Genomic DNA, 23,614 nt, shown 5'->3' with positions numbered 1-23,614 from the left:
AAAGAGTACTGTCTCAATATGTTAATGTTCCTTTCTCAGTTATCACTAATAATAATTGCTCCCTACTTGTTCTATTTTAAAAGAAAGTTTTAAAATGTTGCCCTCAGGTGCAAAGATGGGTCAAGAATCCTGTTATATAACACACTAGGGAAGAATGCAAGAGGCCCAAAGAGGGCCAGATGGTTCTCAGCCTGGTGCACAGGAGGCTGGAGAGTGGTTAGAGCCAGGTCTAGAAGGCTGACAGACCTCCTTAAGAGGTATGATGTGTGCTCATGAGGGTTTTTCCTCCAGACATCAGTCAGGAAATTTAATTCCTTCTCTTTAAGTGGCTGGTTAGTCATCCCTTCCAGCAGGAATAAAATAAAATAATAATAATAAAAAAAAAGGTTGTTAACCAAGCTCATGCATGAAGAAATGACAAAAAGCCCATAGTTAAATATGTTATCTCCCAGTTGTAGCGCTGCCAGACTACTTCTTTCATTTGTAACACTGATATCAAAAGTATTATCACTTCCTTTTGTAATCCATTGTTTCTAAGCTGACAAATACTCCCACCAACCTTATAATTTGTCAAAACACATATTAGGTCAAACCAGAAAACAGAATGACACTACAAAGCAATGCTCAAATGTTTATATGTCAAGAAAGGATGAAGTGGGGCTTCCCTGGTGGTGCAGTGGTTGAGAGTCTGCCTGCCGATGCAGGGGACACGGGTTCGTGCCCCGGTCCGGGAAGATCCCACATGCCGCGGAGCGGCTGGGCCCGTGAGCCATGGCCGCTGAGCCTGTGCTCCGCAACGGGAGAGGCCACAACAGTGAGAGGCCCGCGTACCGCAAAAAAAAAAAGAAAGGATGAAGTGTAATAATGCTTGGATATTTACAAAGTGATGTGAAGGGATGAGAGTGGTGGAAAATTGAAATCGGACCCAAGGGATGTGTGACCTGGTGGTTTTGTTTAGTTTTTTGTTTTTGTTTTTTTAACTTACATCGCTGAGCCTTTCCCGAGAGCTGCTCCTGTGGAAGCCCTTGGATTCTCCACTGGCACTTTCACTGTCACTGTCCCTGCAGCTGTTCTGCCCTGGCTTGAGCTAAAGGCAGAAGAAAAGAGAAAAAAAGAAAAGTGTCAGTGATCTCACACAACTGCTCCTTCACCCCTATTCCTTAAGCCTTGTCAAAAGTGAACAGTTTAAGGTCCTAATCTTTAGCATTTTTCTCAGCTTCTGAATAGTACCACGTAAGCTGCCATAGAAAGAAACATGGAGGGTAGGATAAGTACAACATTTAACATAAATTGTCAATGTAGATAAAAGACTGCAGCAGCCCTTCAATAAACACTTGAAAAGTTTAACATAAATCTTGGAGGGTAATCTTTCCTGAGATTTTTCCAATCTAGGTTATACCAAATATGATTTCCCATCTTATTTCCTCTGTCCTCTTCTGGGGAAAAAAAGAAAGAAAGAAAGAAAGAAAGAAACAACAGGGACTTCCTTGATGGCACAGTGGTTAAGATTCCCCCTGCCAACGCAGGGGACACAGGTTCCATCCCTGGTCCGGGAAGATCCCACATGCCGCAGAGCAACTGAGCCCGTGCACCACAACTACTGAGCCTGCACTCTAGAGCCCACGAGCCACAACTACTGAGGCCGTGGGCCTAGAGCCCATGCTCTGCAACAAGAGAAGTCACCGCAATGAGAAGCCCGCGCAACGCAACAAATAGTAGCCCTGGCTCACTGCAACTAGAGATATCCCGCACGCGGCAATGAAGACCCAACGCAGCCAAAAAAATAAAAAAATAAAGAAATGACAAAACAGAATATAAAACAAAGGTTTCTTCTCCTCAGATAAGATGATGAGATTCTGTATATTATCCTTTATGCACTAGGGAGACAATGATCCTGTTTTTTGAGACAATATTCTAAAGATATTTTAAAATACCAAATTAAGACCTACAGCTTAAGTAAATTAAACCAGCATCCATTCAACAAATATGTATTAAGTACCACATTTGAGTCTGATGGTAAGAGCTAGAGATATGGTGCTTAACCAAATTAAAAAGTCTCTGCTCTTACACAAAGCTTACATTTTAGCAGTTTCTACACATTTACTTGGCTCTGATTTTCACGTTCAGGATGTTGTACACATTTAGCCAGATCTGGTTTTCCATTCAAAATGAACAAACACACAAAACACAAGAGCAAACCATTAGTCTATACAAGACTATGAGTCAACTTCATATGGACCATTAGTCTATAATGTCATCACCAACCACATTTGCAGAGAACCCAAGCAATGTGATATAAGTTACAACACATGGCACCTTTACAATGTTCTCAATCTAGCAAGAGAAAGACAGTGCAAGACAAACAAATATAGAAACACAAGGAAATACATACATCCTAAATGACAACCAAAAAACGAGTCAGTGATGTTAGGAGGAAAGGTGATGTCTGAAGCCTTGGATTTTAAAAGCAGATTGAGCTCAAACAGCTGAAAGGGGAGGAAAAGATACTCTTGATGGGAGAAAATTAGAAAGAAAAGAAAGGGAAAGCAACATGCTAGGAAATGATCTTATCTGAAATAGAGATCCTTTCGGGAGGAAATAGGAAGAAACAGGAGGGAGACGGGTATGGATCAGAGCATGGAAAGTCTCAAGCAAAACACAAGCCCCATATTTCCGGGTAGCAGGGAACTTCAGAGAGCAGAACAGGTAACAGGTAGCAAACCTTTTGCCTGCAGGTTTTCATGTGACTCTGGGACCATCGGGGAAGATGAACCAAGATGAATGGAGAATGAATCCAAATCAGCATTCCTTGTACCTTTAATGTGCCTCTTTAAAGACTGCAGTTCAGACCTAACTTTTGGTCATACCATCTAATCAGCTATTGCCAAATCCCCCCTATATAGAGGGCATTGTTTTTAGATTTCAACCTTTCTGCAAATCCACTTTTACCACTCTCTTCTAAAATCCCTTTCTCCAGGAAGTCTTCTCTAATGGAAGCAAGAAAAATGATGCTAATTTTACTTTGTATCCTTCTGAGCCCTTAAGCACTTAGTTTCCTCTTAAATTACTGCTAAACCTGCTAATTCTCAATTAATTCAGATGCAAGCTATATGAGCCTTTTCTTATTACTGTGGAATAAAAGTTCAGAATATTGTCATTCTCTTCAAGTTCTCATCTTTACACTTGTAATGAAGGGGAATTTAATCTAAAATGAACATCACTTCCTCTCAATCGCCTGAACACGCCACGCCCATTCCTGCCCTACACTTCTTCACACTAGATTTTCTTAATCTGGAATGCTCACTCTCACTTTCTCTGTACTTTTCAGGTCAAGACTTTTTTAAAGCTCAGATATTGTCTCTTCCACTATGGTCTTTGAAGAGCTCTTTCTCTGTATATTTGTTTTTTGACATATGCCTTCAAATTCTAGCAAGCATCTCATTCTTCATTGATAATTATGATAACATTTTCAAGTTTTTAAAAGGTCTACGTTAAATATATTTATACTGATGATAAAATCTGTATGTGGAGTTGGCTCTGTAATTCATAAGCAACACCAGAACTCTTATCTCACTGGATCTCTGAGGTAAGTAGAGGCAGGTAAAGCTAACTCCAATGTATGGATGAAAAAATGTGTAGAGGAAATGTGCTCAGAATTAGGCAAGAGATCTAGGGCTAACCCCATGTCTCCACTGCCTACTGCTCTCTTCATTTTAATTCTTAGTGCTTGTTTAAATGTTTACATTTAACCTGGAGATAATGTTTCAGTGGTAGACTAGTATTCTCCACAGAATATACTTTCAATACATCTGTGGTAACCAACCGCATTCACAAAGAAAGAAATCTTATTAGGTAACATTTGAGCAAGAGATGTTTATAGGGACTTCCCTGGTGGCACAGTGGTTAAGAATCTGCCTGCCAATGCAGGGGACACAGGTTCGATCCCTGGTCTGGGAAGAACCCACATGCCGCGGTAAACTAAGCCCGTGCACCACAACTACTGAGCCTGCGCTCTAGAGTCTGCAAGCCACAACTACTAAAGCCCACGTGCCCTAGAGCCCACGTTCCGCAAAAAGAGAAGCCGCCATAATAAGCCCCACGCACCACAACAAAGAGTAGACCCCACTTGCCGCAACTAGAGAAAGCCCGCGCGCAGCAACAAAGACCCAACGCAGCCAAAAAATAAAAAAAAAATTTTTTTAATTAAAAAAAAGAAAAATCATTAAAAAAAGAGATGTTTATAAAAACTAAGTCCTCCAACTTCGAAGAGAAATAAACATCTAGGTGGGAATTAAGGGTATAAGAGCATCAAGACTTTTTCCTAATGTTTCAAGAGGCTTAACAAAATCTGGACTTTGCATTTGGGTCTTTTCCATGTTTCTTCATGGAAGGAAAATGATGACTTCAACAAGGCCCAGCAAGAGACCCCTGTGGCCCTGATGTAAGTTATCTGACTAAATGTTGTTCTAGGCTAAGGGCAAAACCCCAAGAAAAACTAAGAGGAAGCAGCTTTCTAGCCTTGCCTGTGTCCTGCCAGCAAAAGCACTTCAGCGAATTCTCTTTGGAGAGCCTTACATAAAATCCACCCCCACATCACCCCTTTTCTCCTCCAAAGCCAGGCTCAAGTTTAAAGGAAACTTAGGATTTTAAGCTGTCAGACAGCTCAATATTTCAAAGAAATAGACTGACTACAGCAAGTACTAAAGCTAAACCACAAGATATCAGGCAAAGAAGTATTCCTTCCGAATCCCATGAATACGTTTAAGACTGGCATTTTCAAGCACATCCAATGGATAATTGGGGTAGCATAACTAACCCAGAAGCTGTAATCCTTCACCTGAAATTCCCAGCTATTACTTACAACCAGAGACATTACAAAGGCCAGGTGCTGGCTTAAACATTTAAAGACCTAAGAAAAATCAATCTGCTTGCATTGATTTATCCCAGCATCCATGGCATCTGTTATAAGAAAGTTTTTGCTATAAATGATGCAATGAAATTTCTTACTATCCGCCTTTAGGTATTCCAGGACCTCACTTATTTAAAAATTACTATAGGGCTTCCTTGGTGGCGCAGTGGTTGAGAGTCCGCCTGCCGATGCAGGGGACACGGGTTCGTGCCCCGGTCCAGGAAGATCCCACATGCCGCGGAGCGGCTGGGCCTGTGAGCCATGGCCGCTGAGCCTGCGCTCCGCAACGGGAGAGGCCACAACAGTAAGAGGCCCGCGTACCAAAAAAAAATAATAATAATAAATAAATAAATAAAAATTACTATAATTCACTCTCTAGTTCCAGACGTTTCTACCCATTAGGATATTATATAGTTTAGGAATTGGAACTAGAACAAAACAAAGTTAAAGGAACCTAGCATCTGGCATGAGTGGCAGTAATTCTATCAGTAAGATTATCACCTTTTATAAAATATAAGAAGCCATCTTGTTTTCATTAGATTTCATTGTCAACAATATATTTTCCAAACTCTGAGACTGCATTGTCATTAGCGTTAACTGTTATTGATGGCTAATTAGGAAAATAACATTCCATGGTTTTATCATGGCTGATGAACATGTAAGAAAGTCCATCATCCTGGACTGAGGGAAGTAAGGTGGAGCAATTCTGTGCACATCTGCTAAGATTTGTTAGCCAGGCTATGCCACTCTTTTCAGCTTGAGTCTGGAGAGTCCCAACAAGATGCTAGATGTTCAGAAGGTGTCATTAACCCTTCAAACAAAACTCTCAAAATGATGAAGTATGTGGAAGAGATACCTATGCCTCGAACTCTAGAGGAATGATGTGAATTATGAACTGCAATGCAGAAGAGCATCCGAAAGTAATCTCTCACCACAGTTTTGGTTCCTCAAAGCAGCATAAATCTTATCTCAGACTGCTGAGTTTTCCTGTAGGGATCTAAATGAACCCTATATGATGTTTCTTAAAGGTGCCAATAAGCACCGAATCTTCTTTTATTCAACAAAATTTTATAATATACCTTCACTAACATCAAAGCAGTAAGTATTTAATCTCATAAAAGTGTTGTTTTATTGTTTCCATATAAAACTGTTCCCAAGTGGAGAAAGTTTCATAGATTGAGTGGCATTTGTACTGTTTTATTGCTTAGGCTTTAAAAGGTATTGCAGAACCAAAGTAAGTAACTTAATGAAAAGGCTGGACACATCAAAACGAGCTAGTGGGAAATAACTACTATAAGCAAAATTACAAAGATGAACACAAAAAACGTTTTCTTAAGAAATAAACACTGTACTTTTAAATGCATAATAACAAGTTGTGACAGAAAGATAAAAATTAAATTCTGGAAACTAGGGTAGTGCAAGGAATTTCTGCGAAATTTCTCTGGGATCATAGAATCAGAAGTTATATTGTTATTGTTTTTAATAGAAAAAGAATTTTAAGGATTTGGTAATCTTAAAGTTAATCACTAAATTTAGATACTAAAAGGATCTGTTTCCTAAGTTACTATTGAATGTAAAAGAATTAAAACATAATCAATAGAGAAATGGAGAAAAAATAAGGGAACTAGCAAGAGAGCAAGCATATGGCTAAGTATATTGATTATAATAACAATAATATACATGGATTAGGCTCCCATTTTTTTAAAAAAGGCAAGGATATCTAGTTTGTATTGGGTAAAACAAACAAAAATGTATTTGTTAGTTATAAAGCACTCCTAAATTTTAAAAGAGAAAAAAGACAAAATATTCTAAATAAATGGCTAAAGTCATATGTCAAAGGTAATCATTTTATAGTGATAAAAGGTATAATCTTTACCTTTTACACTTCTGTTCTTTATACTAAAGTATAAAGATATAAACCTTGATATCCCAATATAGTAACTAAAATACATCTTAAGTAATAAAGGAAATCAACAGGAGTTGGGAAACTTTAGCATGCTACCTAACAGACAGTAAGAAAACAAAACAATAGAAAGGGACCTGCAGTTAAAGAACTCAGTTTGACTCAGGCAATACATAGTAAATTTGGTAACTTATATAGACCACATCTTCTAGAGCATCCATGGGACATTACCACAGACTGAAGGTGTAGTATTACCACAGACTGAAGGTGTAGTAAGCTACAAGAATATCAGACTTTCAAATTTTAGAAACTACATGAACAGCCTTCTTGATGGTAAAAATTAATGACATTTTAAACTAAATATCCATATCACCTAGAGACTTTAAAAAAAACTTTCAAAATATTTTTTAAAATTCTCTGCACAATTAGAATTGAGTCAGAGAGAAAATGACAAACATACCATCTAAAAATTAAGAAAATGAAAATTATAAATATGTTAGTAAAACATTTTACAAGATCTGTAAATTCTGTGCTAGAGATTAACTCATGTATTTTCTATTAAATTGGAAGTAACAGAAATAAATAGCCTAATTATAGAGAACAAAAAGTAGTACAACAATAAAAAAAGCAACTATGGGGAAGATTAGAGGGCGGAGTTTCTAAAGATGAAAACTACATAATGAATTGGAAATTAAAATATTGTACAATTAACAAATTAGAGTAAAATTGGGAGCAAACCCACAAATATAAAAGAGACATACTTCTTATATATCTAGAATAAAAAGATATAAAAAACAAAACCAAAAAAAATAACGTGATATAATTACATAATAATAATGTGATAATACAATATACAATGTGAAAATAATATAATAATATGATTATCATTACAAAAATGTGATAATGAACACATTCTAAATTATAATAATAAACATTATTCTATGGTGGTACTGATGAAAATTATACTAAACTAACTTTAATTTTTTAAAAATTTTAACAAAATTTGATCTAGAGCATGAAAAAAAAATATGTAAAGCTAATCTGTGCCCAAAGCTGACAATAACAAAACAAAAAGAGAATTATAGGATGATCGTCTTAATTTAAAAAGCTGCAAAATTCTGATGAAATGCAACAAATTCAACTTAACAATAAATTTAAAAATAGTCCACCAGGAACTTCCCTGGTGGTGCAGTGGTTAAGAATTTGCCTGCCAATGCGGGGGACACGGGTTCGAGCCCTGGTCCATGCCATGTAGCAACTAAGCCTGTGCGCCACAACTACTGTGGGCTGCGCTCTAGAGCCCACAAGCCACAACTACTGAGCCCGTGTGCCACAACTACTGAAGCCCGTGCGCCTAGAGCCCATGCTCCGCAACAAAACAAGCCACTGCAATGAGAAGCCCGTGCACCACAACGAAGAGTAGCCCCCACTCATCACAACTAGAGAAAGCCTGCGGACAGCAACGAAGACCCAACGCAGCCAAACATAAATTATTTTTTTAAAAAAAGCATCTAATTGACGTATACAAAACACTGCACCCAACAATGGCAGGAGACACATTGAAAAAATAATAATCCACCAAATTCTAACAGAATTTTGCACAAGAATGTAAGAATCCGCCAACTTGCAAGTGGGCACAAGGGAGATTTTTGAGGTGACGGCAAAGTTATAAAATTGGAGTATAGTGATGGTTGTACAACTCTATAAATATATTAAAAAACAAACTGTAGACTGATAATGAATACATTTTATTATATATAACAAATATTTTAATAAAGCAGTTTATTTTAAAAAGTAAGAGGTCCCATCAGTTTAATCTTTTACTCCAGAAAGAGGTCCCTAGTTGAACACTTACATGATTAAATCAGGCTAATGAAGCAACAGAACCCTTTCTTAAAGTCAACTGTCCATATAAAAATTTAATCATGGGAATAAACAGGGGGCAAGTATCTTGAGTGCCATCTTGGAACCCTGCCTGCACAATAGGTTTACAAAGACAAGAAAAGGAGAAACTGCTTCTTAATCCATGTATCATAAAATCACTCCCATGGGCTTCCCTGGTGGCGCAGTGGTTTAGAGTCCGCCTGCCGATGCAGGGGACACGGGTTCGTGTTCCGGTCTGGGAGGATCCCACGTGCCGCGGAGCGGCTGGGCTCGTGAGCCACGGCCGCTGAGCCTGCACGTCCGGAGCCTGTGCTCCGCAACGGGAGAGGCCACAGCAGTGAGAGGCCCGCATACCAGAAAAAAAAAAAAAAAAGTCATGATAACATACCTGACTTTTCATTTCCTACCAAAACAGAAGTCTAAACTACAAGGGGGAAAAGAATGCACAAGAATGAGATTAAAGAGAAAAGCGTGTTTGTTTGCCATTCCTTGGGTATGACTGTGAACTGAAAGATAAATCTGTTTTCATATAGGTTCAGAAATCCACGCATAATAAATGTATGCAATGCAAGAATAATTTGATGAAGGGATGTTTGACTGCTTTGGTATAGTTTCTAGCCTTCTGATAATGAGATTTTGATTATTAAAAAGAGATTCTGAGACAATATCATTTGGTTAGTAAGGATACACAAAGCTTACTTTTTATATCTTTCTATAACAAAAGATGTTTTTGAACAGTGTTTTAAACAGCCTTGCATTCTTTAAAATAACCATTACCCTCAAGTTTAAAATGTTTTCTGACTTTTGTTTTTCCCATTCTACTATTAAAATATCCAACTGAAGTCTGAGGAGGCAAATATGTAAGATTAGTCTGTCATATCTTGTCATCCTAGAAAGACATTGTCAAAGGGACTTGAGAGCCAAATTTAAGGGGCTCCCACTAACCAAAGATGGGACAATTTGAGTATTAACAGCATAATAACACAATGAACTGAGACACATCAACGTGTTTAAATACGGAAGCATACAATTATATTAAAAGAAAACCAACCAACAAATACCTTATTGATTACCTTTGGAGGACCTCCTGAGAAGGATAAAATTAAGCAAAGAACCAAGCATCAATGGCTACTATCATCATAAAAATAGAGAAAATAAGATAATACATCCCTCCTAATAGAGAACACACCACCACCATTAACCCCCAAAATATAACCTGAATCTGGGTCACCACAGATTATACTACAAGCTTACAGGAAATATAAGGGATAAGAGCACATGTTAAACCACACACCAGGCGATACAATCAGCAAAATCCAGAGATCACCTGATAACCTCAATGAATAAACTGCAAGGTAAATACGGAATAAGAGTAGGAATGAGATAACAAGACATATAAGACATCTCAACCACTTGCCATGTATAGATCTTATTTTAAACCTAATTTGACCAAAGTAATTTAAAAAGTGATGAGGCAAACTCAGAAATATGTACATTGACTAGGTATTGGTGATATTAAGGAATTATTGTTTGTATATTTCTTTTAAAGTATATAGAACTTAAAAAAAATTTTTTTTCTGTGAATCCGAAACTTCTAATTTATCCCTCTCCCTGTCCCCTTCCCCTTTGGTAACCACAAGATTATTTTCTATGTCTGTGAGTCTATTTTTGTTTTGTAAATAAGTTCATTTGTATCTTATTTTTTAGATTCCACATATAAGTGATATCATATGATATTTGTCTTTGCCTGACTGACTTATTTCACTTAGTATGATAATCTCTAGGTCCATCCATGTTGCTGCAAATAGTATTATTTCATTCTTTTTTATGGCTGAGTAATATTCCATTGTGTATATATAACACGTCTTCTTTATCCATTCATCCGTCAATGGACACTAAGGTTGCTTCCATGTCTTGGCTGTTGTAAATAGTGCCGCTATAAACACTAGGGTGCATGTTACCTTTTCAAATTAGAGTTTTCATCTTTTCCAGATATTATGTCCAGGAGTGGGATTGCTGGATTATATGGTAGTTCTGTTTTTAGTTTTTAAGGAGCCTCCATACTGTTCTCCATAGGGGCTGTACCAATTTACATTCCCACCAACACTGTAGGAAGAGTTCCCTTTTCTCCACACCCTATCCAGCATTTACTATTTGTAGACTTTTCTATTTAATAAATTTGTTTATTTATTTATTTATTTTTGGCTGCATTGGGCCTTCATCGCTGTGTGCAGGCTGTCTGTAGTTGCAGCAAACGGGGTGCATTGGGCCTTCATTGTGTGCACAGGCTTCTCATCGCGGTGGCTTCTCCTGTTGCAGAGCATGGGCTCTAGGGTGCGCAGGCTTCAGTACCTGTGGCGCACAGGCTTAGCTGCTCCACAGCATGTGGGATCTTCCCGGATAAGGGCTCAAACCTGTGTCTCCTGCATTGGCAGGCAGATTCTTAACCACTGTGCCACCATGGAAGCCCCAATTTGTAGACTTTTTGATGACGGCCATTCTGACTGGTGTGAGGTGATAGATACCTCATGGTAGTTTTGATTTGCATGTCTCTAATAATTAGTAATGTTGAGTAGCTTTTCATCTGTCTGTTGGCCATCTGTATGTTTTCTCTGGAGAAATGTCTATTTAGATCTTCTGCCCAGTTTTTGATTGTTGTTTTTCTTTGTTTGTTTGCTTTTTGACATTGATGTCCATGTGTATCTTAATGTCTTAGTTGGCTCAAGCTGCCATAACAAAATACCATAGACTAGTGGCTTAAACAACAGAAATTTTTTCATAGTTCTGGAGGCTAGAAATGTAAGTTCAAGGTTCCAGCACGGTCAATTTCTGGTGAGAGCTCTCTTCCTGGCTTGTAGACAGCCACCGTCTCTCTGTGTCCTCATATTGAGGGGAGAAAGAGAGTTATCTTTCTAATGACTCTTCTTATAAAGAACATTAATCCTATCAGGACCCTACTCTTATGACCTCATTTAAACTTAATTACTTCCTTACACCAAATACATTGGGGGTTAGGGCTTAAACATATGAATTTGAATTGGGTTGGGGGGGCAGGGAGGCATAGTTCGGTTCATATCACTTAGCAACCTGCATACCATTAAACATCACCAATTACTGACTACTTCATACTAGGTTACATTACTTTAAGGAGGACAGAAATGAACTTGTTTGGGAAACACTACAGTCAACTCTTTTGAGAAGCTGCGAACATTTTTCAAAGGTGGGATGGGTCCCACATACATATGTTCTAGAATATTTGAGATCCCTATTTTAGACTAAATTGTGTCCACCCAAAATTCATATATTGAAACCCTAACTTCCATTATTTCAGAATGTGACTGTATCTGCAGACAGGGACTTTAAAAATGTAATTAATTTGAAATGAGGCCGTTAGGGTGGGCTCTAATCCAATCTGACTGATGTCCTTATAAGAGGAGACTGAGACATAGGGAGAGATATCAGATATACACATGCACAGAGAAAAGGCCATGTGAGGACATAGTGAGAAGACAGCCATCTACAAGGGAAGAAGAGAGGCCCTAGAAGAAAGAAAACCTGCCAATACTTTCATCTTGGACATCTAATCTCCAGAAATGTGAGAAAATTAATTTCTGTTGTTTAGGCCACCCACTCTGCGGCATTTTGTTATGGTAGCCCCAGAAAACTAATGTAAGTCTTTAAATTTTAGAGTACAAACATCCTGGTTATTATTTTTCCCACCTTAGAAGAAAAGTCAGTGAATCAAGACAAAACAAAGAAAGCCAGCTACCTTTTCAAGATCCTTTTACAAAAAATTCTTGAAAACATTTTATTCAGTATCTCTAATTCTTCTCCTCCCATTCTCTGTTTAACCCATTCCAATGAGGCATTTGTCCCCATAGGCCATGAAATTGCTCCTGTTCAGCTCAACAAAAAGGCTGTCAGAAGCATTTGCAGATCTCAGGGGTAAGAGACCCAAAAACTGTATGTCTAAGTAGTTAAAAGTCATAAATAGAGCTAATACAGTGTTAAATAAAATATGTCTTATCCTCTGACCTTTCTTACATGAATGTTCATAATGACTCTGAAGGTCAGGTCTTACTTTAGAATCCTGTACTCCTTGAAGTTTCTTGACAGAATGTCAAGTGCAGAAGAGCCAGCCCCTGGCTTAGTACCTTTCTTTTCCCGTCTATAGTTCTGTCCCACATCTCAAGAAGCCTCGTCTGCACATGGGATAATATCCCAGCCCAACCTCCAGGCTCCATCCACACTGCCCACTTTACCCAATTCCCACTAGCAGTGCCCCCAATTCAAACCTGGGCATATGCATGGCTCTGGTGCAGTCCTCTCTCAGGCAGATAGACCTAGGAAATAAACTGTGAAAGCCACATTGAGGGTATTTGGGCTATGAATTCGGGAGTTCCAGATACCTAGTAAGCATGGTGTAGAAGGGGAGTGGTGGGCTCCAAGTGGAGGGTGGGGTGGTGGCCCTTTGAACTCTTCTATTCTGGAAAGGGGCAGGGCTTAAGGAGGGCCAGAGCAGGGCAGAGGGAAAAAGTCTGTCCTGGCTGGATTTAAAGGCAGTACCAGTCATCAATTACCTACCAATGCTAAATCTAGTGGTCACTGTCAGTCCCCATCTTATTGATCTATCTAACAGTTGCATCCGACAAAACTGATCATCCTCAAAGCACTTTGCTTCACTCCTGCTTTGCCTCCTACTTCTCTGGCCACTCATAACACTTCTTAACATTAGTTCCCCAGGACTCAGTCCTTGGACTTCTTTTTTCTCGATGATCTCATCCAGTGTCATGTTTTTAAATACTACCTATGTGCTGATGACGCTTAATTTGCCTCAATGTCTTCCCAAAATTCTAGTCTCCTCAATCCAGCTGCATCTTCCAATTTCACTTAGATGTGAACAGGCATCTCAAACTTATAATGACTAAAGTAATTTTCTCAACATTTCCCTATTGTTGTTAACAGCAACTTCACCTTTCCAACTGCCTAGGCCAAAATCTTTCCCTCTACGGTTACCACATTGCTCAAAGCTACCATCTTCACTTACCTGGATTAAAACAATACCTTCCTATCTAATCTCCTGCTTGTGCCTTTGCTGTCTATTTCCATGTATCTCTCCCAGGAGCAAGAGTGCTCCTATAAAAAAGTAAGAGTAATGACAAAGGTCATTACAATGGCCTACAAAGTAGCCCCCACTCTGTCTGGTTCCCCCATTGTTTCTCTTGACCTCTTTTTCTACTACTCTCTGCCTTGCTCAGTCTCCAACAGTTTTACTGGCCTCGTCACTGTTCCTCAAATAAGCCAGGCTGGCTCGCACCTCAGGGCCTTTGCACTTGCTGTACTCTCTATTCAAAATGTTTAGCCCCCAAAGGCACATGGCTCACAACTGGCCTTCCTCAGATCTTTATTTAAACATCACTTTCTCAGTGAGGACTTCCCAGATCATCCTATTTATGGTTGCAACCCTGCCTCTCCTTAACACCGGCTAATGTTTTCCTATTTTATTTGTCTTCTGTCTCCTCCAAACTCATTTCCCACCCCAACCACACTGCAAGTAGTTTATAAGGTACATGAGGGACTTCCCTGGTGGTGCAGTGGTTAAGAATCTGCCTGCCAACGAAGGGGATGTGGGTTCGAGCCCTGGTCCAGGAAGACAGCAAATATCGGAGAGCAACTAAGCCCGTGTGCCACAACTACTGAAGTCCGCACGCCTAAAGCCCGTACTGGGCAACAAAGAGAAGCCATGACAATGAGAAGCCGGCACACCACAACGAAGAGTAGCCCCCGCTCGTCGCAACTAGAGAAAGTCCACGCGCAGCAACGAAGACCCAACACAGCCAGAAAAAAAAAAAAAGAAAAAAGGTGCGAGTACCAGTATTCTTACCTGTTTTGTTCACTACTACATCTGCAGAATCTAAAACAGTGCCTAGAATTTATTAGATGTTCTATAAATATTTATTTAAACAATCAATATGCATAATCTTTTAAGGCCTACAACATGTAAGTCAGTCTTTAAAATCTCCCACGAAATGGCCTTTGGAGCTGTTAACAAAGAGTGTGACTGGGTCATAAAAATCTAGTCCAGGATTTGCCAATAAGGAGAGCCTCAAAAGCTGAGTGGTAATATGAAAAGTGGCATGTGTACTAGTTAACTTATGGCCTCTGTAATCATATAAGCCTTTAGATTACTTATTCTTCAAAAAGTACTATTGCTGATTTTGTTCTTGAAACAGTGATCATATGTAATTTAAGATATTTCAGATAGTCAGGTATAAGATTATAAAATGAAAAGTAGCATATAATTGCAGTTAGTTTAATAAATCTTCATCCTGGCATTTGAAAATTTTAAAAGTACTTGTTCAGCAAAAGGTCAAAAACCACTACCAAGAGAAGTTAATAGCTCTCTTAGTATTATATATGCTTATTGATGGGACTGCCACTTTTAAATAATTTGGTAATATGAAGCATTTAAAAATCCTATTTATTTTACCTTCTAACAAATGCTTTTAAAATAAAAAAATTATTTTTATTCTTTTGAAGTCAATCCAGCAAATACCTTCTAACATCCCATACAAAGACAGAAATGTTTAAACCTCTGTACTACCAAACACTGATATAATAATAAAAATAATAACAACCACCATCATATTTGTAAAAGAAACCCAATTGGTTATAGAAGTAAATACATTCTCCTGAGTAAATTTTTAAATGAGAAGGTACTTTCTAGGTACCTAAAAGTGGTATAAGCTTTGTCATAATAAAAAGTAATCATTTGTATGACCTGCAGTACCAGTGCGCTCCACTGGAAACATGAGCACTTTTTGTATCCTGCTACTTTACCAAATTCATTGATTAGCTCTAGTAGTTTTCTGGTAGCATCTTTAGGATTCTCTATGTATAGTATCATGTCATCTGCAAACAGTGACAGCTTTACTTCTTCTTTTCTGATTTGGATTCCTTCTATTTCCTTTTCCTCTCTGATTGTTGTGGCTAAAACTATGTTGAATAAGAGTGGTGAGAGTGGGCAACCTTGTCTTGTTCCTGATCTTAGTGGAAATGCTTTCAGTTTTTCACCATTGAGGATGATGTTTGCTGTGGGTTTGTCATATATGACCTTTATTATGTTGACGGAAGTTCCCTCTATGCCTACTTTCTGCAGGGCTTTTATCATAAATGGGTGTTGAATTTTGTCGAAAGCTTTCTCTGCATTTATTGAGATGATCATATGGTTTTTCTCCTTCAATTTGTTAATATGGTGTAGCACGTTGATTGATTTGCATACACTGAAGAATCCTTGCATTCCTGGAATAATCCCCACTTGATCATGGTAGCACTAGGTGAATTAACTCTGAAGTTATACAGGGTGATTTTAGCACTGTGCCAAGGAGGTCCCCATACACTACGCTGTCCTGCATCACTCATTTGCATCCTTTGCCTGACCTCTGAGGAACCTGAATTGGAGACTCAAGGTTTACAACAAACTTCACTACAATATAGTGATTTTCACTCGGCTCCAGAAGATTTCAAGTTATGAAGCCTCTCCCATTTTTAACCTGGACAAAATAGGCATAGGGAATGGGATAATTCAATTTTGAATGAGTGGCAGGTAAGGTAAAGAAAGCTTACATAGAGAGTCATAAATTTCCCCACTATCAGAAATTCTTGGTCGAAACACATGGCATTTCTCTAAGATGCAGAAATATTCAAGTACATAGTTTCCAACTCTTGGCATGATTTTACCTGATTTGCATAAATTAATGAAGAAAGAACTTGACCATTTTTCTTAACTGAACTCCGACATGAGAATACAAATACTAGACCCCTTGGAAACATAAACTGGAATCCCATGCAAAGGGAGGTGTGTTCTCTCCCTTGGAGATCCACCCATCTGGCAGATAACTAGAGATAAGATGACACTAGCTCATTTTCAGGGTGAGAACCTCAACACACCAGTGTTTGGCTATCAACATGAGGGAAAGGCTAGTAAATGAAGGGTCTGTTCTTGGCTCTTGCAGCTATATTGCTAACATATATTCTCACTGGTACCTAGAATATCTCATTGGCTCCATGTAACTAAGAAATGAAGCAATTAATGTGCCTACTCTAACAGAATATGCAATCTTCGTATTATTTCTAAGAATCAGGAAAGCTCTGTAAATTATATTTTATTTCCCAATTTACAGATGGAGAAACCAAACCAGAAAAAGACTAAGTAATCCTAACAAAGTCACAAAAAGCAGAAAACAGCAGAGGCAGGACTAGAACCAACACCAGCCTGACTCGATAAGGACTAGCCCTCAGTCGTTAGACAGAGCCAGTGGAGCATAGAAAGAACAACATGTCCTTAGAAATTTCAGCTTCCCTTCATCCCTCCAAATGTATAAAATCTCCCTTGATATTGAATATAAACTCATCATCAAGTTCTAAAGGAAAACAGCTCTATGACATCCTCGTCACATCATGGAAAAAAAGAAACAACTCATCCTACTTAAAAAAGATAAATTGTAAAAGAATACACATAATATAGGCACAGCAGGTAGGAAAAAAAAACTACAGCTATTTGGGACAGTGGTGTGTTTTAAAATTCTTTTTCACTTCCACATTCCAAATTCCCTAAACTCTGAACAGATCAAAGTTTTACAGATTACCCCTCAAAAAAAAAAAAAAAGACAAGAAACACAAATTAATAACTATTTAAGCATTCTGTTTCATCATGATAACAAACAGATGGTTTTAATATTCTGGAGGCTAATTCCTGAACAATTAAAAACACAGCAAGACATTAACATCTAATGAAACATTTTAACTACCAGTATATGCATCTGCCATTAATTCCCACACAGTAAGGTCTTGGATCTCCTCAATCTGTTCTTTATTAAGGAAAGTTTTTCCACTCTGAATTTAGTGAAGTAGAGAATTAACAACTGTTTTCAATCAGCAATCAGCAGGGTATTTCGCCAATGTGTACTGAAACCACGTACACTATCAGACTTAAATTTATTCTTATGATGGCTTTGATGTACACACATTCGCAATTTAAGAACAGATCCAGTTTTCTAATTAGGTGTTTTCTCCCCAAAACCCATGCCACATTAGCCCCTTAATATACAACAGAAACTCTCATTGAGCGGTTTCTAAAAACGGTATATTTGTCTAATAATGCAGCTGACTTTTGACTCAGACTGCCAAAAATATCCCAGACTGCAGCTTCTACCACTGTAACAACATGTAAAGGCAACAATCACAAGAACACTGAAAGACAACTAGACATATCGCATTCTCATATCTGGCAGGTTAAGACAGTTACCAGTTACCAGTAAGCTGCTTTCATTTTTATCATTATAATAATACTGTACATATTTGTTTGCTATAATATAACTTCCCCCAAATTGTACACAATTTACCAAATTTAATTCTCACATAAATCTTCTGTGGTAAGCAAAGTAATCTGTCCCCATTACAGACAAAGAAATTAAAGTTCAGAGATGAATGACCCAACCAAAGGCATCTACAGAGGTGGTGGTGAGCAGAGCTACATAATATGATCCTTGGTTCCTGGCTGAATACTGCGTTTATTGTCCTTAAGGCAGTGTCTACAATTTGCTGCACTAAGCTATAGGTTCTTCTCACAACAACTGTGAGGCAAACATAATTATTACCATTTTAAGGCAAAGTAAGTGGAGGCATGTTTTAACCCAAGGTTAAACAGATATGAAGAGGCAGACCTAGGGTTCACAGCCAGGCCTTTTATCCTAGTGTGTGTGTGATTCCACAATATTATGCTATCCTCCAGAGTGTCATTATCATTCATGGGCAATGCAGACATGTTATAACCAACCACAATGTGACCGTTCTTCTGGGCAAATAACAACATTTTGTAATTTAGTGACCAAATATTTCAGGGTGAGCAATTAGCAAATTAGCTATAAATAATTATTCTGATATCTTTGTAATGGAAAAAATTAAGTAAATACCATCACATATCTTGGGTTTTTTAAATTAATTGATTGATTAATTAACTTATTTTACCGGTCACACCACATGGCACGTGGGATCCTAGTTTTCCTACCAGGCATCAAACCTGCGCCCCCTGCAGTGGAAGCACGGAATCTTAACCACTGGACCGCCAGGGAAGTCCCTATCTTGGTTACTTTTATAACTGTGTCTCTCAATTCTGAACAACTGATACATAATCTAATGTAGCTGAATCTTAATATATTAAATGTATTAATCTAGGAACTAAATTCTATAAAACTATTTCAAATTTCCTCACAGAATGACTAATAATCAAAATACGTTTTAATACGGGGTAGGATTGTTTTGGTCACATGAGACCCAGCCAAGCAATTGAGAATACAACTTCATTTACTTTAGCCATCTGAAGTAAGAAATTTAGATTAATTTAATGGTAAGGTTAAAACAATAAACTCTAATCGATAAGCTACTTTTACTTCTTATTCAAAATCTATAGGCATCAAGCAGTTCTTATCCGGTTTATAGCTTAACTGTTACTCCTAGCTCTGAATTTAGTATAAGATTATCAGAGGGGAAAAAAGTAGAGAAGCATGTAGCCTATACTACTTATCCAGAAAGCTCTGCTAAATTCTAGTGTTCCTGCCTATAATAAATATACACGTGCATGTATGCTATAGACTGAATGTTTGCGTCCCGTTCAAATTCGTATGTTGAAACCTAAGCCCCAATGTGATGTTATTAGAAGGTGGGGCCTTTGGGAGGTGATTAGGCTGTGAGGTGGAGCTCCTATGAGTGGGATCAGTGCCCTTATGAAAGAGATCCCAGAGAGTTCCCTCACTCCATCTACCGTGTGAGAAAACGGGAAAAGAAGGCTATCTCCTCTGAACCACGAAGTAGGCCCTTAGCAAACACAGAATCTGCCTGCTCCTTGATCTTGGACTTCCCAGCCTCCAGGACTGTGAAAAATAAATTTATGTTGTTTATAAGCCACCCAAGTCTACGATGTTTTGTTATAGCAGCCAAAATGGACTAAGACAATGTACATATATATATACATACACATATACATGTTATCTAAGCAAAGAAATTACATTCTAAAACTACCTACATAGAGATGCCAGAGAGCTCATAGCTCGTTGTAAAAGGAAATCACCAAAAACACTAAATACTGCAAAGTAAAAAGATTGTATGCAGCATCTACTTCATACTTCTTTGCTCCTGTACCATGAAAGCTTAATGATGGCTTTAAACAAAAATGTTATGGATAAATACATAAAGCTACTTTTAAAACTACAAAATAATTGTGGGGTTTTGCCTAACAATCAAGATAAACATATTTTAAATGTATTATTTGCCAAATACTTAGCCAGAGCAATAATACAGAGAATATTTTTTAGAAGAATAAAAGGGTATATTGTCATAGCAATGACTAGTGATGACATGGGAAGGAAATTCAAGTCGGTAGAGAGAGAAAATATTTTTAGTGAAATGATATTTTATTTCCACGGGGGGGAAAAAAAATAAATCCCTGATGACACATTAAAAAGTCATTATGAAAAAAAAAAAGTCATTATGGATACATATTTACTTACTACCTTTTTAGAAGAAAGATGGGGGAGGGGTCTGTACCTTTTTTTGGCAGTTCTCATGAAAATTCATAAGCCAGATGGCATTCAATAAATGTAAAGAGCTAAAGAATTTAGTTTTATAGAAAAACATCAATTAGCATAGGAAAATTAGCAATTAAATAATCATTATACAACATATCAATATTACTAACGAGTAAGCATATACACTAAATCTCTAATGTGAACTCTGTTAGAAACAAATATTTTTGAAGCACTGTTATTTTACTGTGAAAAGTGTATCAGTACTTCATTATAGCTATCTTTGGGTACCTCGTTACTGCCGTATTGTAACAAAGTCCTTTCTGGATCTCCTCAGAAACTACAGTGGTTCCTCAGCAACTGACCTTTGGCCCAAATTCATTTGCTTTTTTTATTTAAATTTTTAAAATTTATCAACTTTTTCTATACTTGCAACTCAGTTTGGTCGTCTTGAACAAAAGAATGGAACAGCCATTAAAGCTCTCTGCTTCCTGTGGTCACGTCTATGGGGTAATACAATAAAAAGAGATCTATTTAAGCTCCACTCTTAAAGTTCCATCCATAAGGATGTCAGACCAAATCCAAAAAGTACCTAAAGCACAAAGATAATTTGTGTAAAGATGGCTATAACCAAGCATTTTTGAAGATGAAAGACTGCAAATGCAAAAGACATTAAGATTCAAAAGAGTAGGAGTTCATGAAGTTCAATGAGAGATACAATAAGCACACAGCGGTATTTCTAAAATAATCATGACCAGGAGAAGAGTCACTATCGAAACAAATTTTAACCTTAAGGAATCTTCTTGTTTGAAACTTATGCTTTCTAAAACCCTGGAATACTATTTAAGCATATTTATTTATTGGCCATTTTTTATCGCTTTTCCTCTAACCCCCAACTTTCTATGACACTTACTTTCAATATGCTTTTCAAAGATAGTTTCAGATGGAATCCAAATCAGAGATATGAATATGTATGTAAGTAACTGAAGGGTGGATACTGCAGAAGAATAAACACTTGTACCAATTATGCCTTTTTATCATTTCTGTTCTAAAAGTTAATAAAACATACTTTTCCACTGCAGTGACTGGAAATATTACCAGAAGAAAATGTTTTCAGAACCTCACTTTTCTAAAGAGATCTTCAAAATTTAAGTAGACTTGTGATATCCATCCTTTTTATTTAATATTAAATAGGGTCTATAATTGAGACACAACATACTTATTTTGCCATACAAATGCAAAAGGTCTTCCTAAATGAAACCTTCTGATCTATGTGAAAGAATAAGCTATTTTCTATTTCCTGAAATCTTTGCTATCACTAGAGCAGAGAGAAGACTGCTTGCTGTGAAGCAAGTCCAAGAGGCAAGAACAAGAACCCCTGAGCTACAGGACCTTAAGCTGAAAAAGGACCCCCACCAGCCAAAGTCAATACTCAAAAACCTGTTACTCCAGTTACCTCTGGAAGAAATTCAATGAGTGAGAAACAGAAAAAAATCAGGGAAGATATTTAGATCCAAGAATTTTAACCTAAGTTGATTTTTCAACCAAAGGAGGGAAAGTTTACCTTTACCTTTAAGCTTTCAATTCTAAAAAAATATTGATTCCACACAACCTTTGGAATTGAATCCACAAGAACGTGTACCAGATTCCCTTTCTTACCTCCTTCTCCTAATCTCCAAAGCTAGATAAGGGAAAGGAAAAAGAGAGAGAGTTTTTAAAAGAAATGTTGATGAGGTTATAGAAACACCCTAGGGTGTGGGGCTTTGTCCATGGACTAAATGGCTAAAAGGTATGATGATGGGTAGGAATTTATAAGTACCAACAATTTGTGGAATTAAAAGAAACACTTCTGGGAACAGGAAAAAGTAGCTTAAAACCTCTGGGTTCATGAGGCCAAGAAAAAATAAAAGACACGGTCTATAACACCAACTACTAAAGAATTGCAAAGGTAAAAAATCATCCCTTTCCTTTTTTTCTTTCTTGAGTGAGACAGAAAACCTAGTGAAATTCCAGGCTGTCAACCACTGTTACCCCACAGCTAGCCATGGCAACAGCTGCACAGCTCTGTTGTAATAAACTGGAACAATTTAATAGCTTTTATTGTTCTACAGTGGTGTCTGAGCATAGCCACTCTCCCCTCTTAGGACTCCAGGGCCCCGCAAGGGCAGCAATGAGAGAAGATCTCATTTACCTAAAAGCACTTATAAATTTTTAATCTGCTTTAACAAGTAAATTAACAAGTCCCTCATTCAGGCAAGTTTTATGGCTTCTTGCCACTTGGGGAAGGCCATAAAAGTTTTATAGATAATCTAGAGCTACTGAGACTGCTCATAATAAATTGTCTGTTTCCTGTTATTTTATCAAACCACTGGGCTTCTAATGACTTAAAGTCACAGTTCCCTTATATTCAGGCTTTTTATGAGGCTATATTGATAAACTCCAAAGAATACCTTAAATTATACTGGGCCCCTGCTAACCATTACAAAGATTTTTTTTTTTTTAATGGGAGTTTACCTTAGCTCACACACTGCTAATAAATGTTGCAACGTGTTTTGGAGACACCATGCCCATTGTACATATTATTTAAGATGCTGCCTTAGGCAGAGTTTCCATTAGCAAATACTTTAAGGTAGCTGCAACCTGATCTGTTCTAGTACAGACTTACCAGTAGTTCCGCCCACTGGACTGTGGTGCTCTCTAGACTGCTACATTTTCTCCCGGAAGGGAGCAGCCTGATGACTACCTGTACATGCATGGTGAGAGCAGCTAAGCCTCAAATGCGTGGATCAGAGTTTGACCCTGGATTAACATTAAATTTAGCTCTCGGTTACCAGCAAGCCATTCAGACCTGAACTAACTTGAAGTCAGGGTGGCAGGAAGGAAAAGGAGCAAAGGCAAATCTCATTCACTAATTATGGAGTGCCTGTTATCAGCCAGGAATAGGGCTGGCAATGTGTAGAATACAGAGATGAGTTAAATATTCAAATTGATTGTAAGACACACCACTTATTAACTGCACAGATATACTCAGTATTAGATGTCAATGACAAAGTAAGGAGAAAGAAATACCCTCTCCAATTCAGTCTCTGACCATGTGGAGTTAGTGAAAGTGCTAAGTGCCCAGTCTGCTTTGTGATGACCTTTATATATTACACGTATGCATGCATACACATAAAAACATGCAAAGTAAAGATCAAAAGGCATGTGCTTTTTCAGTTTAGTCTACCTAGGGAGAATCTTAGGAAAAAGTCACCCACCACCAAGGACAGAATGATCTATGAAGGCCTTTAAACAAAATGATTCAAAAGGCCAAGAGATCACATCACAGTTCACGCA

The 23,614-nt window shown here is 37.8% G+C and overlaps 1 protein-coding gene across 1 annotated transcript in view; it reads right to left on the bottom strand.

Moving 5' to 3' along the window:
* Positions 1 to 23,614, bottom strand: part of LOC112412440 (autism susceptibility gene 2 protein-like) — a 961,342-nt gene that overhangs the window by 589,469 nt on the left and 348,259 nt on the right. The window contains exon 3 of the mRNA XM_024764131.1: positions 986 to 1,087. Coding sequence (XP_024619899.1) covers positions 986 to 1,087 — 102 coding nt within the window. The remainder of the gene's footprint in view (positions 1 to 985; positions 1,088 to 23,614) is intronic.

Source organism: Neophocaena asiaeorientalis, unplaced genomic scaffold, assembly GCF_003031525.2.
Source record: "Neophocaena asiaeorientalis asiaeorientalis breed wild unplaced genomic scaffold, Neophocaena_asiaeorientalis_V1.1 scaffold490, whole genome shotgun sequence".
Lineage (NCBI taxonomy): Eukaryota > Metazoa > Chordata > Mammalia > Artiodactyla > Phocoenidae > Neophocaena > Neophocaena asiaeorientalis.
This window is presented reverse-complemented; position numbering and strand designations above follow the sequence as displayed.